The sequence below is a fragment of the Eretmochelys imbricata genome, chromosome 1 (assembly GCF_965152235.1).
Source record: "Eretmochelys imbricata isolate rEreImb1 chromosome 1, rEreImb1.hap1, whole genome shotgun sequence".
NCBI classification, from domain to species: domain Eukaryota; kingdom Metazoa; phylum Chordata; order Testudines; family Cheloniidae; genus Eretmochelys; species Eretmochelys imbricata.
Window position 1 is genome coordinate 271,063,274 of NC_135572.1, and position 14,230 is coordinate 271,077,503.

Below are 14,230 nucleotides of genomic sequence, written 5' to 3' on the forward strand. Positions count from 1 at the left end.
AGTTCCCTGTGTTGGTTTTATATTAAATTTATTTTAAGATCTCTCTCCAGTTTCAGTGTTCAGTATGCAATACATTGTCATCTTCAGGTTTCAGAGTTAACAGTCCATTACAATGAAATGTCTCAGCTATTTGTTCAGGCTGTCTTCAAACTCAGATGTCACTGCATTAGTTTACTTTTGGGTCACATTTTCATGTTTTTTTCCCCATAACCATCAAGGCTAGAAATATATCTTTTAAAGAAGGATGAGATTTTTATGGCAAAGAGTGAATTCTATGATTAGTTCCAGCCACAGAATACATGGGACACAAATAAGGACTTTGATTATTTTTGGTTGTTCTCTGACTTGCTTTCAAGTTGCTATTATTTTTCTGCTTTTTTGAGATTCTCAGAGCTGTATGCAGTGTTCTAGGAGTGGTGTTAACACTAGTTTTAAAAATGGAGAGAGAATTTAGTGACAACTCACCTCATTGTTGTTTAAATGCCATAGCTCAGTGGCTCTCAACTAATTTCCAGACTACCGTACCTCTTTCAGGAGTCTGATTTTTGTCTTGCATACCCCCAAGTTTCACCTAAAAACTACTTGCTTACAGCCACACTATTACTGAAAATTTGCTGACTTTCTCATTTTTACCATATAATTATAAAATAAATCAATTGGAATATAAATATTATACTTACAGCTCAGTGTATAGTTTATAGAGGGGTATAAACAAGTCATTGTCTGTGTAAAATTTTAATTTATACTGGCTTCACTAGTGCTTTTTATGTAGCTTGTTGTAAAACTAGGCAAATATCTAGATGAGTTGATGTACCATACCCTGGAAGACCTCTGCATACCCCCAGGGATATGCAAACCCCTAGCTGAGAACCACTGCCATAGCTTACAGAGGGTTTAGGGACAACACAAGATTAGATCTAGCTAGACAGTGAGTCAAGCGGGTTATGGCTGACTACTGGGATAGGCTTTTTCTTTCCACAGTTGCTCAGCTATGAAATATTCTGCTAAAGGAGAGACAGTGGAAGCAGATAATCAAAAACATCCTTAAGGAAAGGATGGATGGACAATTTAGCTGGGACCTCTGCTGAAAAGCAGCTTTGCCTGCCGACAGTAGGAGGATGGTTTCGGTGGAGATCTGCTCTTCACTCTATTCTAAATTTGTGTATGTCCTGAGGTAAAGTTTTAGGGCACTTATTGGCTTACTGTGTGCAATGGATTTCCTCTGACCTAAAACACCTGTTTGTCTCCTTTAGGACCTCTGTTCCAATTCTTCAGGCTTGCTGGGAAGAGGCAAGGCCAGTATTTCATTCCTAAAACTGGCTGTGGATGGTCCACCTTATTGTCATATGAATCTCTGCTGAACTCCAAAATTTAATTCTACCATATTTTTTAGGGGCTCAATCCTATGCCATTGAAGTCAATGGGAGTTTTACCTTGATTTTTAAAGGGCATAAGATCAGTCCATAAATGAAAATCCTGTGGAAATGTTCCCTTCATTCCTTTCCAACATGGATTGGGGAAAAGCAGGGATGTAAAATTACACTGGACTGTTGACAAATTCTAAGTCTGCTTCTTCTGAGACCTTCTGAGGTCTCTTCCAACCCTAATATTCTATGATTCTAATTCTATTATTCTATTGTGAACTACCCGAATGGGAAACACTTTCACTGTGCCGTGGGCTAACAGGGATTTGTAGAAAAGCTCTTTCTAAAGATCACTTTTTGAGGTTTTAAAATTGATTCCTTTTAATTTTTCTTTCTTACCATGCTGAGGCTTTTGCATGAAAGGCAATCTGATACAGGTGGAGGGATAAGAAAAACACCACCAATAGAAATAGCATTTATTCTGTCCTTGTGACCTCATCTACACTGAATCCATTCATCCTTCTCTTCCAGGATTACTTCTAATATTCCAGACCCCTAAGCAGCTTCAAATAGCCACCATCAAAAAGAAAACAAGAACAACCACCATAAAATGTTTCCCACCCTTGGTATTTTCTCAGCTCTGTTGTTGATGATGATAATAATAATAATAATAATAATTAATAATCCTTGAACCTTACTGTAACACAGAGGTTCTTTGGCAAAGGGTACCCTCTTCTTAGCAAAATCTCTCACCCTGAACCTGACAAACTCACTACACCAAACACATGTCTTTACAGGATATTTATCCATAAAGAGTAACATGTAATGTATCTACAGAAAGCTTGTAACTTGTTGATATTCATAATCATTGTGAGATGTATGTACAGGTAGTATTTAAGGAATAATTTATTTATATTGAAAGTATACTTTATGAACTCAGAGTAAAAATTAGTCACCACGTGTAATGTGATGACCCATTCAAGCATGAGGACATTACCCCTCCTTAGTCAGCTGGCAAGGTAATGCAAGGGACACTTGTATACCCTTGCGACATCCCAGAAATCATCAAAGACCATTTCAAATGACCAAAACCACTCGGAGGTGAAATGGAACATTATCGCAGGCAGGAGATTGCCCTGGCTATGAATAAATACAAAAGATTGTTTCAGGATAACAGAGTGCATGGAAATGCCATCTGTATTAATTCACTGAGGAAACCCCTTAAGAAGCCAGGGGGCTTTCATGAACATTTGGATTCTGGCTCTGCAACAGACTGAACTTTGTGGGGAAAGGTAACTGTTGATAAGTGTCGACCCAGGTTCACATTTTTTGAATTGTTTGGTGTTGTAACCATTTGCTTCCATCACTTTCTCTCTCTTCCAGTTAAGTATTTACTTTTTCTTAAATAAAATTACTTTCATTTTATGGTAAGCGCTCACAAGTGCTGTGTGGTTACAGGAGTGGTGCTTTAAGTTAAAACTGGTAAATTGGGGTGACCTGAAATTTCTTTGGGCAGCCATTTTCAGGGACTGGATATCACAGGGGAATAATGTACAAGGACTGGGGATTTGAGTGCATCTGTTGTTACCCTGCAAGGCAAAGTTAGGGCTGGCATAACCCAGAGGAAAGGGTGCTTGGGTGGCTGAAAGGCAGGTGATGCCAGAGAGCTGACATCCAGCTTCCACAAGAAAGCCTCCCTCTTGCTGGAGGCAGGAGATAACAAGGTGGCTCACAGTCCTTGGTGTCCTGAGAACTGTCACATCTGCCCAAAACACAAAGAAAAGAGGTGAAGCCTATCTCCCCTCTTCCCCCACTCATTAGAGTTGGCCATGAACTTGTTTTTTTCATTTCCTTTGACCCCTTCTTGTTTTTTTTCTCTCTCTCTCTCATTCTGTTCTAGGATGAGTCATCCATGTTCTTCCAGTTTGGCCCATCAATAGAACAGCAAGCCTCTGTCATGCTCAACATCATGGAAGAATATGACTGGTACATATTCTCCATTGTCACTACCTACTTCCCTGGCTACCAGGACTTTGTCAACAAGATCCGCAGCACCATCGAGAACAGCTTTGTAGGGTGGGAGCTGGAGGAGGTCCTCTTGCTGGACATGTCCCTAGATGATGGAGACTCAAAGATCCAGAACCAGCTCAAGAAGCTCCAGAGCCCTGTCATACTCCTCTACTGCACCAAGGAAGAGGCCACCTACATCTTTGAGGTGGCCAACTCTGTGGGTCTGACAGGCTATGCTTACACATGGATCGTGCCCAGCCTGGTGGCCGGGGATACAGACACAGTGCCATCTGAGTTCCCCACTGGCCTCATCTCTGTGTCTTATGATGAATGGGACTATGGCCTTCCTGCCAGGGTGAGGGATGGGATAGCCATAATCACCACAGCTGCTTCTGACATGTTGTCTGAGCACAGCTTCATCCCGGAGCCCAAGAGCAGCTGTTACAACACCCAGGAGAAACGGATCTACCAGTCCAACATGCTGAACAGGTAAGGCGAATGGATGGGAGGTGGGGGGTCACAAGCAGCATCTGAAAAACCCTTCTGAAGTTTGTGGCATTTAGGGGACCAGTAGGGAGAGCAACCCAAGCTTGTACTAATTGGAGGCTGAGCAAATGGAAGGCTTTTAATGGTCAGGCCAGTTCTGAGGTGGTCCATGTCCTTTTATGCTGCCACTTCAACAGCTCTCGGTGGTGCTGGTATGAAAGAATAGGAGCCAGAGCACCCAGGAGTAGGGTGACCAGACATCCCGATAAAATTGGGACTGTCCCAATATTGAGCAGTTTGTCCTGCATCCCGACAGAAGTACGGTCAGGAGGCCATTTGTCCCGATATTTTGTTTCGGGCGCGGCAGCCTTTTTTGTCACTTAGGCGGCGGTGACAGGTTGGGGGAGCGCCTTTTCAATTGTTACACTCACCCGGCACATGCGGGTCGTCATCGGCACGTACTTCTCTCTTCGTTGGGAAGATTTATTTCCTGGCGCCGAACGTGCCAGGTGAGTGTAACAATTGAAAAGGCGCTCCCCCTGTGGCGGTCCCGATATTTTGGATTTAGCATCTGGTCACCCTACCCAGGAGGGGGATGAACAGTGACTGCATAGTGCAAAAGTCTGTGTGCACATTTCCAAGGAGGAACGATTCCATGTGTGTGTGACAAGAATGGATCCTATGGTTCTTAACAGCATGTCTTTGCATAAAAGAGTATATATCTCACACCCACGCAAGGTGCTGCTCTGTCCCCTTCTAATAATGGCCGTGGCATGCATAAAGGCTGATAAAACCTTGCCTAACAGACTTGGGTCTTCTAGGCTAACCTCTGGAGGCTCATGTATTTAGACCCAGAAGGTCCTGGGTTTGACACCCCTTCTCCCCACTGCCAACAATGCACACAGTGGTCTGGTTTGTGGGTAACAGGAATATTTTTATTAGGTATTTATATGGCCCCCATTACTGTAGTTTATGAGCACCTCACAATCTTGAATGTATTAATCCTAACCATACCCCTGTGAGGTAGGGAAGTATTTTAAGATTAAACTCGATAAGTTTATGGAAGAGATGGTATGATGGGATAACATGATTTTGGTAATTAATTGATCTTTAAATATTCATGGTAAATAGGCCTAATGGCCTGTGATGGGATGTTAGATGGGGTGGGATCTGAGTTACCCAGGAAAGAATTTTCTGTAGTATCTGGCTGGTGAATCTTGCCCATATGCTCAGGGTTTAGCTGATCGCCATATTTGGGGTCGGGAAGCAATTTTCCTCCGGGGCAGTTTGGAAGAGGTCCTGGAGGTTTTTCGCCTTCCTCTGTAGCATGGGCACGGGTCACTTGCTGGAGGATTCTCTGCTCCTTGAAGTCTTTAAACCACGATTTGAGGACTTCAATAGCTCAGACATAGGTGAGAGGTCTTTCGCAGGAGCGGGTAGGTGAAATTCTGTGGCCTGCGTTGTGCAGGAGGTCAGACTAGATGATCATAATGGTCCCTTCTGACCTTTGTATCTATGAATCTATTATCCCCATTTACAAATGGGAAGGGCACAGAGAGGGGCTATGTGACTTGCCCCAAGTCACTCAGGATGTCTGTGGTGGAGCAGGGAGTTGAATCTCAGTTTCCTGAATCCCCAGGCTAGTACCCTAAGCACTGGATTTTTTTCCTCTTCCCATCTCTGCCCCCCAGAGCATCAGTATGTTATACCAATCCAGGGAAGGAGACCTGAATTGGGAAGGGATACAAAATCCTCATCTGGCTTAATGGGTCCTGTGGGGTTGGGTTGTCATGCTCTAGTGACTTGCTACTCAGTCTGTGCATATAGACATCCTTGGGTAGGTTGATCCTATTACTACTGGTGGACAAGGGTGGGGGGAAAATCCATCTTACACTCTCCAAAGGGGGACTCCACACAGCACATGCATTTTTGTCATTTGCCTTGATATAAATATCATGGCACAGTGCAAATATGGTAGGTCAATCAAGTGATGTCCTTGGGTGGTCTGCATGCTCTGATTCATCAGGTACAATTTGTACCAGATGTCAAAGTCTGTATAGAGCAGGTCTGTAGTGTAGTGTTCAATAAGGGCTTGATTTTTCCGAGGTGATGAACACTTGCAGATCCCATTGACTTCAGCTGTAGTGTGTGCTTCTGAAAAATCTGGCCCTTAATGACTATGGCAGGTACTTCATTGTAATTGTTGATCAAATTGCATGCCACTTACCCAAAGCCTTTGGGTTGTGCCACAATTCCTAGTTCACACTGGTAAAGAACCACTTACTGACATCCCTTAAGCCCCTGCATTTGGATCATAACGGGATCAAATGCAAATAGGACTGGAGGCCCCTTGTTCATGTGTAAGTAGGAGTGGAGGGTCTTTTCCAGTTAGTTTAGGTAGAAGGATAAGTAAGGAAGTTTCCTTACTGGATAGTATCATTGAATCATAAAAAAAAAAAAAAAATCAAGAGAGAAAAGATCTCCCATCATATGCTGACCACCCCTTCAGCCATCCTTTGTGTCAATATAGATTTGTTTCCTTCACTCCTTGCCCAGTGCACTTTTCTATTGCCAAGTAATGGGATCTTAAGGAAAAAGCCTTCTCTCTATCCCCCCATTTTTTTAAACTATTATTCCATTTCCTAATTTCTCTTTGTCTGTACACTCCTTGACCATGCTGCCAGTTCACATTGGCTAGACTTCCTCTTCTTAATCTCTTCCAGTCTGGCTTCTTCCTCTCTGCTCCCCTGAAAACTACCTCATTAGCAGCCTCCTCCTCCCTAGCTCAGTCTTCCCCATTCTTCTGTATTTCTTCTCTATTCTTCTTCTGAGTGATGCAGTAGGGAAAGTTTTAAATCTAATGCATACAAAGTTATCAGCCACAGCATTAAGGTAAAGCTTCTTGGTCTACATTTTCTAGTGATTTTGGGTTCCCGACTGGATTCACCTTAAAGAGGCCTGATTTTCAGAAATTGCTGAGCCCCAGTCTTTGGAAAATCAATGATCTTTAATATGTATCAAGTTGGACACCCAAAAACGGCAGCAGCTAAAATCACTAGTCACAGATGAAAATGCAGACCTCTTCTTCTGGCCTTCAGTGTGACTAGTGATTTTAGCTGTCGCTGTTTTTGTCTAGTGTTCTTTTATAGCTGACCCATACTCTGCTAATCTTGATGTCCCATTCTTCCATTTTTCCCACACTCATCTTCAGACTCTGTTTTATGCTTCAATATTTTGGTGTCCTCTTTGAGAAACTGTAGAAAGGCCTGATTTTCAGAGGGAGAGTGCATGCTCAGCCTTTCCTTCAAATTGGGCCCCTCTACGGTGTCTTAAGTTAGGCACCTAAGACCTTGAAGTCACTTTTTAAAATCTTGACCATAAATATCTGAAGGTACCATGTGCCTTTGTTGCCTCAACTCAAAAATGATGTGAACGTATGAAAAAAGGAGGCTTGAGACCTCTTATGCCCCCCAATTCTTACACACTTGGGGCTTGATCCAAAGTACATTGAAGTCAATGGAAGTCTTCCCATTACTTCAGTGGGCTTTGGTTCAGGCCTTTAAAGTTTCACTGCCTTCAACCCGACTTACCGGGCACAAAACTTTAAGCACATACTTAATAGCTTTGTTTAACTGGGTCCCTAAAGTCTACCAACCGGTTCATTTTTCATGGGTACCAGATAGTAAATAAAAATGTATATTTTCTAGTTGCTTTCATCTCAAAGTTGTACATAGTGTATATTAGTTGTACACTATATACAATGCAATATATAGGAGTAATATATGAGTGGATTTAAAAGGTCAGAAATGCTTGGAATTGGACTGCAGTTTCTAGAACACTAACTGCAGGGTGTCAGTGGACCCCTGCAGTACTATATGAAGCCATTTACAGCTTGCAGTTACCCCCCAATACGCCTACGCAGAGTGGAGAAATATATATACATGATGGGTGGGGGTTATCTACAAACTGTGCATGATCTGCTAATACACCAGGGATCAACTGATAGCCATGTAGTTAGTATTTCAGAAACTGCTGTCTAATCCAAAGTAGGTCTCAATTGCTTCAAATCCATAGCTGGGAGATAACATGATGCAGGAATTTTCCCATTCTATCCTAGAAAGAATGACGCGTCAAGCTAAAGAAAAGTTTAATTTAGTTCATCTTAAGCACATTATGAATTAAGGCTGTGAATTAGTGATTTCCCATGGTCTGTGTTTGAATCCTGACCACTGCTAGCCAATCTATTTGTGGGCAGTACATGTAGCTCAGGATGCAGCCAAAATTAAATAATCTCTGTTTCCGTTGGCTCCATCAGTGGTCAGCAGAATGGGGCAAATAATGGGGAAAAGTTATCTGAGCAGTTTAGAAAATTAGAAACAGTATTTTGGTGGTTCATGTTCTCTCATCCCCTTTAAATTCACTGTTGCACACATTTGTGCAAGCAAAATTTTGTGTGAACGAATGTCCATATGCAGAGGGCATCATAAAAAGAAGGGGCTCTCATCCGGACTCTTTCTTTCACCTTGTATGGTTCTAATAGTAGTAGTAGTCTCGTGTAGAAACTGTAGTTTCCTGTCTACCTTGAAACTGATGCTTCTTTGAGGTAGGTTAGGGATGTGGGTCTTTGATCCTGATTAGTGGGTCTTGCAGATTTCTTCCTAAAAATAAGTCTACTGGTGAAATAGCTCTACTAGTTAAACAGGGAAATGGGACTCTGAGACATACTCGTCCCATGTATTATAGTGGTCATTTTCTACACGTGGGGAGATTTTGCTCCTATGGATCTTTTTGTTCCTCTCTGAGAGGTTGTTCTCGAGATAGCATCAGGTGCTTCGCTTCCTGCTGGAATGCCACACTAGTGAAATGAGCTCTTCTATCAGCAAATGAGTCTAGTACACCAAAATGCACGAACGTGTCTTGTATGGGTGGTGCAAGTGAATTATGTAGTGGGAACATCAGTCCACCTGGTGAAGTAGCCAACTGTACCACCAACATGTACACATTCTAGGTTTTGCTTGAAGGGACTGGGCCCAATGAACTGGTTGATATTTGGATTATGTGATATTTAGATTCAGGGTCCAAATATAAACTGAACATTAGGACCTCCAAATCCAAATATCAACCTCTTCCTCCATTCATTCCTATTAGTGCCAAGGGCCCGTTCAGTTTCTCTTAGCATCATGGAGAGGGTATCTGGGCATGGGTCTGGAGATCCAGAGTTGTCAGTCTAGCAAGGTTACATCTGACGACATAAGGCCCTAAATGGGATGGGATCAAGTTATCTGAGAGATCACCTCTGTCCCCATGCCATACTACGCCAGCTAAGATCACCACAGGTGAGGAGAGGGAGCTTCCTGAAGGGCATATTCTGTGAAAGGCCTCAGTTTTGGAACTCACTCCCCATTTTGTCTGCCAGAGCCAGATTTGTTAACCTTCCAGGCATGCTGCAAAGTCTGCCTATTCTCTCCCTTCTCTAAGGCTGCTGTGGGGGAGTGGACTTTGTTTCTTGTGTCTTTAACGTATGAGATAGTTGCCCAGGAAGGATGCCTATAGTTAGATTTTGGAAATGTGAAGAAATAAATAAATAACACAGGCATTCTTGAGACTGAAGCTTGGGGATGAGTCATGGGAAAGAAATATTATTTCTGGGACACATGGTTTCACAAGCAGAAGCCTGTTCTTTTTGTATGGTTGCTCATGATCACTGGGCAGTATACACTCTTATTATAGAGACTTCCATGAAACCTGGGCTGTTTCGACTGATTAGTTGCTGTCAAGGCTGCTTGTGAATGCTGGTCCATTACTACTAGTTTGTTGTTGTAGGGTTATTAATGAGTTCTAGATTGACTGGTTTTAATAGTCTCTCATTTAGCACCAGTCTGTGCATATAACTTTCCATTTTAATAAAGAGAGTACTGAGGCATTTGCTTTGGAATGAAACCCGAACATGGGATTACACTGACTGGGCAAAAAGAGGGGGAAGGTAGATTCAATTTCTCACTCTTTAAAAACAGTTGGTAAACTGGATTGGTGTGTATGGGGTGTACCTTTGATACCTCTACTCTGTGGGTAACTTTAACTCTTGTCTCTGGAACCTCCCGTGCCAAATAGTTCAGAAATTTATTGGCAACCTAAGTAAACGGTTTGGAAATTCTGGCTGAAACAACCTGAACAGAACTCAATTCTTGCAGAGTCATATTTCCCTGTTGGCAATTAGGAACAGGTTGGGAATAGTTGGTTAGATACAGGTCTTAAGAATCAGTGATCAGAGGGAATACTTGAAATAATCATGTATTTCTTCACTGGATGAGAATATAGTCAGATCCAGATGTCTCTCCCTTAGGGTATGTGACTTAGTGACCTGTGTCCTTTGGGATCTTGTTTCAACCCTGTTGGCTGGAAGCAGAGAACTGGCCATAACCTTCCTGGACCAGACAGTTTGATTCAGGCCTGGAGAGGTCTTGTGGTAGCAGGATTTATGGCAGATGCCCTGAATTGACTAGAATTCATTCTCATTGCTAGAGACTGCATTGTGGCTAAGTGTAGGCAGGAGAGTAGCAGCTGGATGTTTCTTGAGAGTACTGACAGTGCTCAAAATGTGTCGGGGTGGGGGGGATTGAAAGGGATCAGAGACTTTTTCACAATAAATAAAAATAAAATAAAGTCAAATAAAATAAAATAAAACCCTAGCTGTGTCTCCGAGGGAGCACATCAGCACTGCCTTTTAAAGCTGCTGCTCCCAGTTTATGATAGACCCACGGGCTCCTGACATGTATATCATGCCACTTGTGGCGAAATGGAGGGCATCACATTCATACCATTTCTTCCCTTAGACTTTCGTGGCTAAAAACACTGGGCCAAATTAATCTTCGGTGGAAATCCAAGGAAGTCAGTTGTTTTACACTAGGGATGAATTTGGCCCATTCATTCTCAAATGGTCAGAGGGATGCCCACGGCTAGGAGAGACCACTCATTTAGTCAGTTCTTACTGGCGGCTTCACTTCTCTTTTTAACCCAGTCCTGGATAAACCAAATGATAAACCACTTCCCCACTCCGACTGTGGTGCTTTCCTATACACATCACCATGTTGGCTCTACTTTGGGCTTCTCTTATACAGCCCCTGTGGTGCTCTCCTATGTAACTATACATGCTGGATTGCCAGCCCTTCTCTTACCCCATCCTCCCAAAATTAGAACAGATACTCTGTGCCAGATTCAACCCAGGAACAATCGCTTTCTTTAACTTTAATGGGAGTCATGACAGCTTGTCCCAGGGCTGAATTTGGCCCCAAGTCTTTCAGGAATTCAGAGAAGGGTCTGGGGTGGATGCTGGTGGAGAAGTTGAGATGAGGAAGAAGTGTCTGGGACTTGTTGTTTTGTAGGGCTAGCTTATGAACCCCTTGTTCCCAAATGTGCATGCTTACTCACGCAAATAGTCCCATTCAAGTCAGTGGGGCTACTCACGTGAATAACTGCTCACTAATGCCATGGAGGGTTACACAGTAAAGTCCGTAGAGAGCAGCACTGCTCACCATGTGGGAGAGGGTGACTGAGGATGGGCCACATGGAGGCACCGAGCTTCGGACTCCATCCTTAGCTGCTGGAATGAAGGAGGATGTGATGTTTAAATTAAAGGGAAATGGATTTTTGGGGGGGAAGGGGAGGGTACTGCAGCATGATTATCACTTGACCTTTCAGAGCCTCTGAGCTGGGGTCTTGTTAGCAATTCATTATGTTCCTAGCTGTTGGCAAGTCCGGCTGCCCTCAGGCTGGCACCAGATTCCTGTGCCATGCTGACTGGTTGCACGTGGAGTGACTGCTGCTGACAGATTAGCGGTCCATGCTGCTGAAATCTGTTCACTCCTGTCCTGTTTCCAGCAGCAGCCGCAGCAGCTGGCTGGGGGCTGCCCAGTGCCTTCCATGTCACTCATGGGCTCTCTCCCTTTCTTTGTCATTGTCTCCCCCTGTCCTTTCTTACTTGCACTCTCTTTCTGTTTCTATAGAGCCTTAGGAAATGATTTGCTTCCTTCCTTTTTGATTTTATTTTCCCTGTCCATAACTGTACAGGTTTCCTTTGCCCCTGCCTTATTTGTTTATTTCTCAGAGGGAGTTCACTTCTGGTCAAAGGCGCTGGATTAGCAGCCATGGGGCCTAAAGTCCCTTTTTTATGCACAGAGCAGGTGCAGCATGGGAGAAAATCATTCCGATGGATGGTCAGAGCGGAGTCGGCTTCTTCAGCCCTCTATCCCATTGCTAAGGAATATCCTTCCTGCCCCTCTCTCAGGCCTTCCATTTGGATGGTTGCTAGGTTACGTTTTCAGGTTTTGGAGGATGCTGAAGAATGCTTTATAACAGTACCAAACACATGCAAAGCCACAGCATCCTTTCCCTCTCCCACCATAGCCACCTGACTTAAAAACATCACTGTAGAATGATCTGGCACAAGCTGCCCTCCTTCTTTTCTCCTGTTATGCTGTCTGGGGACACCATGTGAAGTTTTTACATGAAAATGAGTTAGGGCAGCCCCTGGGGGCTGAAGCCCTCTATTTACGCTCAGGAAGTTTACAACCTGGGCAGCAGCAGTACAAGCTTTCTGCCCATCTACCACTTTTTAGCAATGGGCCTTAACTTTGCACTGGAGGGATTATCGCTAGAGGAGAGAGGATGACTTCAGTGTGTCTGGACCATTCGTTTCTTGGTCTTTCTGCTAACACTGCTTGAAAGAGAGGAAAATACTATCAATTGTGATATTGGGGTTTGTGCTGTGGATATCTCTCCATTCGGAACCAGACAGAGACCCACTCAAGTCATTTCCCATAAGCCACCCAAGAAGGAATGAATTTTGGTCTCTACCAACAGTAGTCAGATTGGTAAAATTTCCGTATCCAGCCCCCTGAGCCTCCCAGTGCTCCAGAACCAAGTCCTTTTAGCGCTAATACCCTGGAACTTAATTTGCTGCTGGTAATATGCTTTTAATATATGAGTTCCAGTTCTTTTTTCTTGCAATGTGAAGTCAGCCTAAACCTTTCCTCCAAAGTGTCCAGGGAGAAATTGGAGGGAGCAGAATACACAAACAAGGAACAGAGGAATCCCCAGTGATCACAGGCAAAATGCCTTTGGAATCCAGTGAGTGTTAAAGCATTGTGATGACAAGTCAGTGCTTGGAGATAGCAAAACATTGGAGGTGAGGTGGGGAACACCTTTCCTTCAGTTGAGTGACAGTCTGCTTATTATCTTACCATATCTGGGCTCTATGCATCAGGTACCTACAAACAAATGATTAGCTATTTACAGACTCATAATTAGATTAATTAAAGAACATACGCACTTTCTGTTTTTTTTAAATGAAATATTTTTCCCCTAGACTTAATGTTCTTACTATCTTTCAAGTTTTAAAAATAGGAACTGCCGGGTTGCTATGGCTCCCCATGCAACTCTGAAGCAGCTTTCCCTTCCCTTTGATGCAATTTCACTTCAAAATGTGGTTTGACAAGACACCAGCTCAGTGCGTCCCCTAGTGGCTAAGTCCTGAGGGGAGGCCCTGATGATATTCATGATCATTAAAAGATCCTGTGGCACTTCTTGCAAAGAATTGAGGTGTTAACCCTGAAGTGTCCTGGCCAAATTTTCATTTGATTAATTACATTATGCCATCCTAAATTTCCCCCCTGCAGTTTCAGTTGGGATACATCATTCTTTTTCAGTTCCTATCCTATACAGTTGTGTAATGTTGCTGGGCCCTGTTAAACAGCTGGCATATTCCTCTTCAGAGGCAGCTGCAATTCAGTGGGATATGAGCGTGTGAAACGATTTCTGCTTTATGGCCCCAGTTCAACAAAGCACTTATGCACAGGCTTAAAATTAAGCATGCGCTTAAGGTCTTTCCTGAATCAAGGATTATAGCAACAAAGTGTAGAAGCTGCAGATAACCTGAAGGCCATTCCCTTCCAAATCCCTGCTTTATGGGTGGGTTTGAACCAAAACCCGGGATCCAAACATCCCCAAACTTTGGAAGTATGTGGACCAGTTTATGGACCAAGATCCAAATGTAATGGCTGAATTTTCTCTCTAATGGGCTGAACTGAACTATGGATTTAAACGCCCTCTCAACTTTGGGAAATTCCACAGTCCAGAGTCTGTAGTTCACATCCATCTCTACTGGCCTATTTTCAAGTAGCTAGAGCTCTCTCAATACATTTTGTTTCAGGCTGCAACTTCTCATGTACATTCTCAGCCCAAAGGGGAATGTTTTGGAAAATCTGAGCAAAAAAGTTCCCCAATTTTGAGTTATGAGAGCATGAAATAAATGCATTTGTTCTGCTTTCAAATAATTATTTCAGCATAAATAACTCAAAAATGGCTTCCCTTTC

General features: G+C 43.2%; 1 protein-coding gene across 1 annotated transcript in view; it reads left to right on the forward strand.

The window, feature by feature from the left end:
* GRIN2B (glutamate ionotropic receptor NMDA type subunit 2B) overlaps positions 1 to 14,230 on the forward strand; it is a 223,791-nt gene that overhangs the window by 60,987 nt on the left and 148,574 nt on the right. Inside the window, exon 2 of the mRNA XM_077807613.1 lies at positions 3,265 to 3,863. Within this exon, the coding sequence (XP_077663739.1) occupies positions 3,265 to 3,863 (599 nt within the window). The remainder of the gene's footprint in view (positions 1 to 3,264; positions 3,864 to 14,230) is intronic.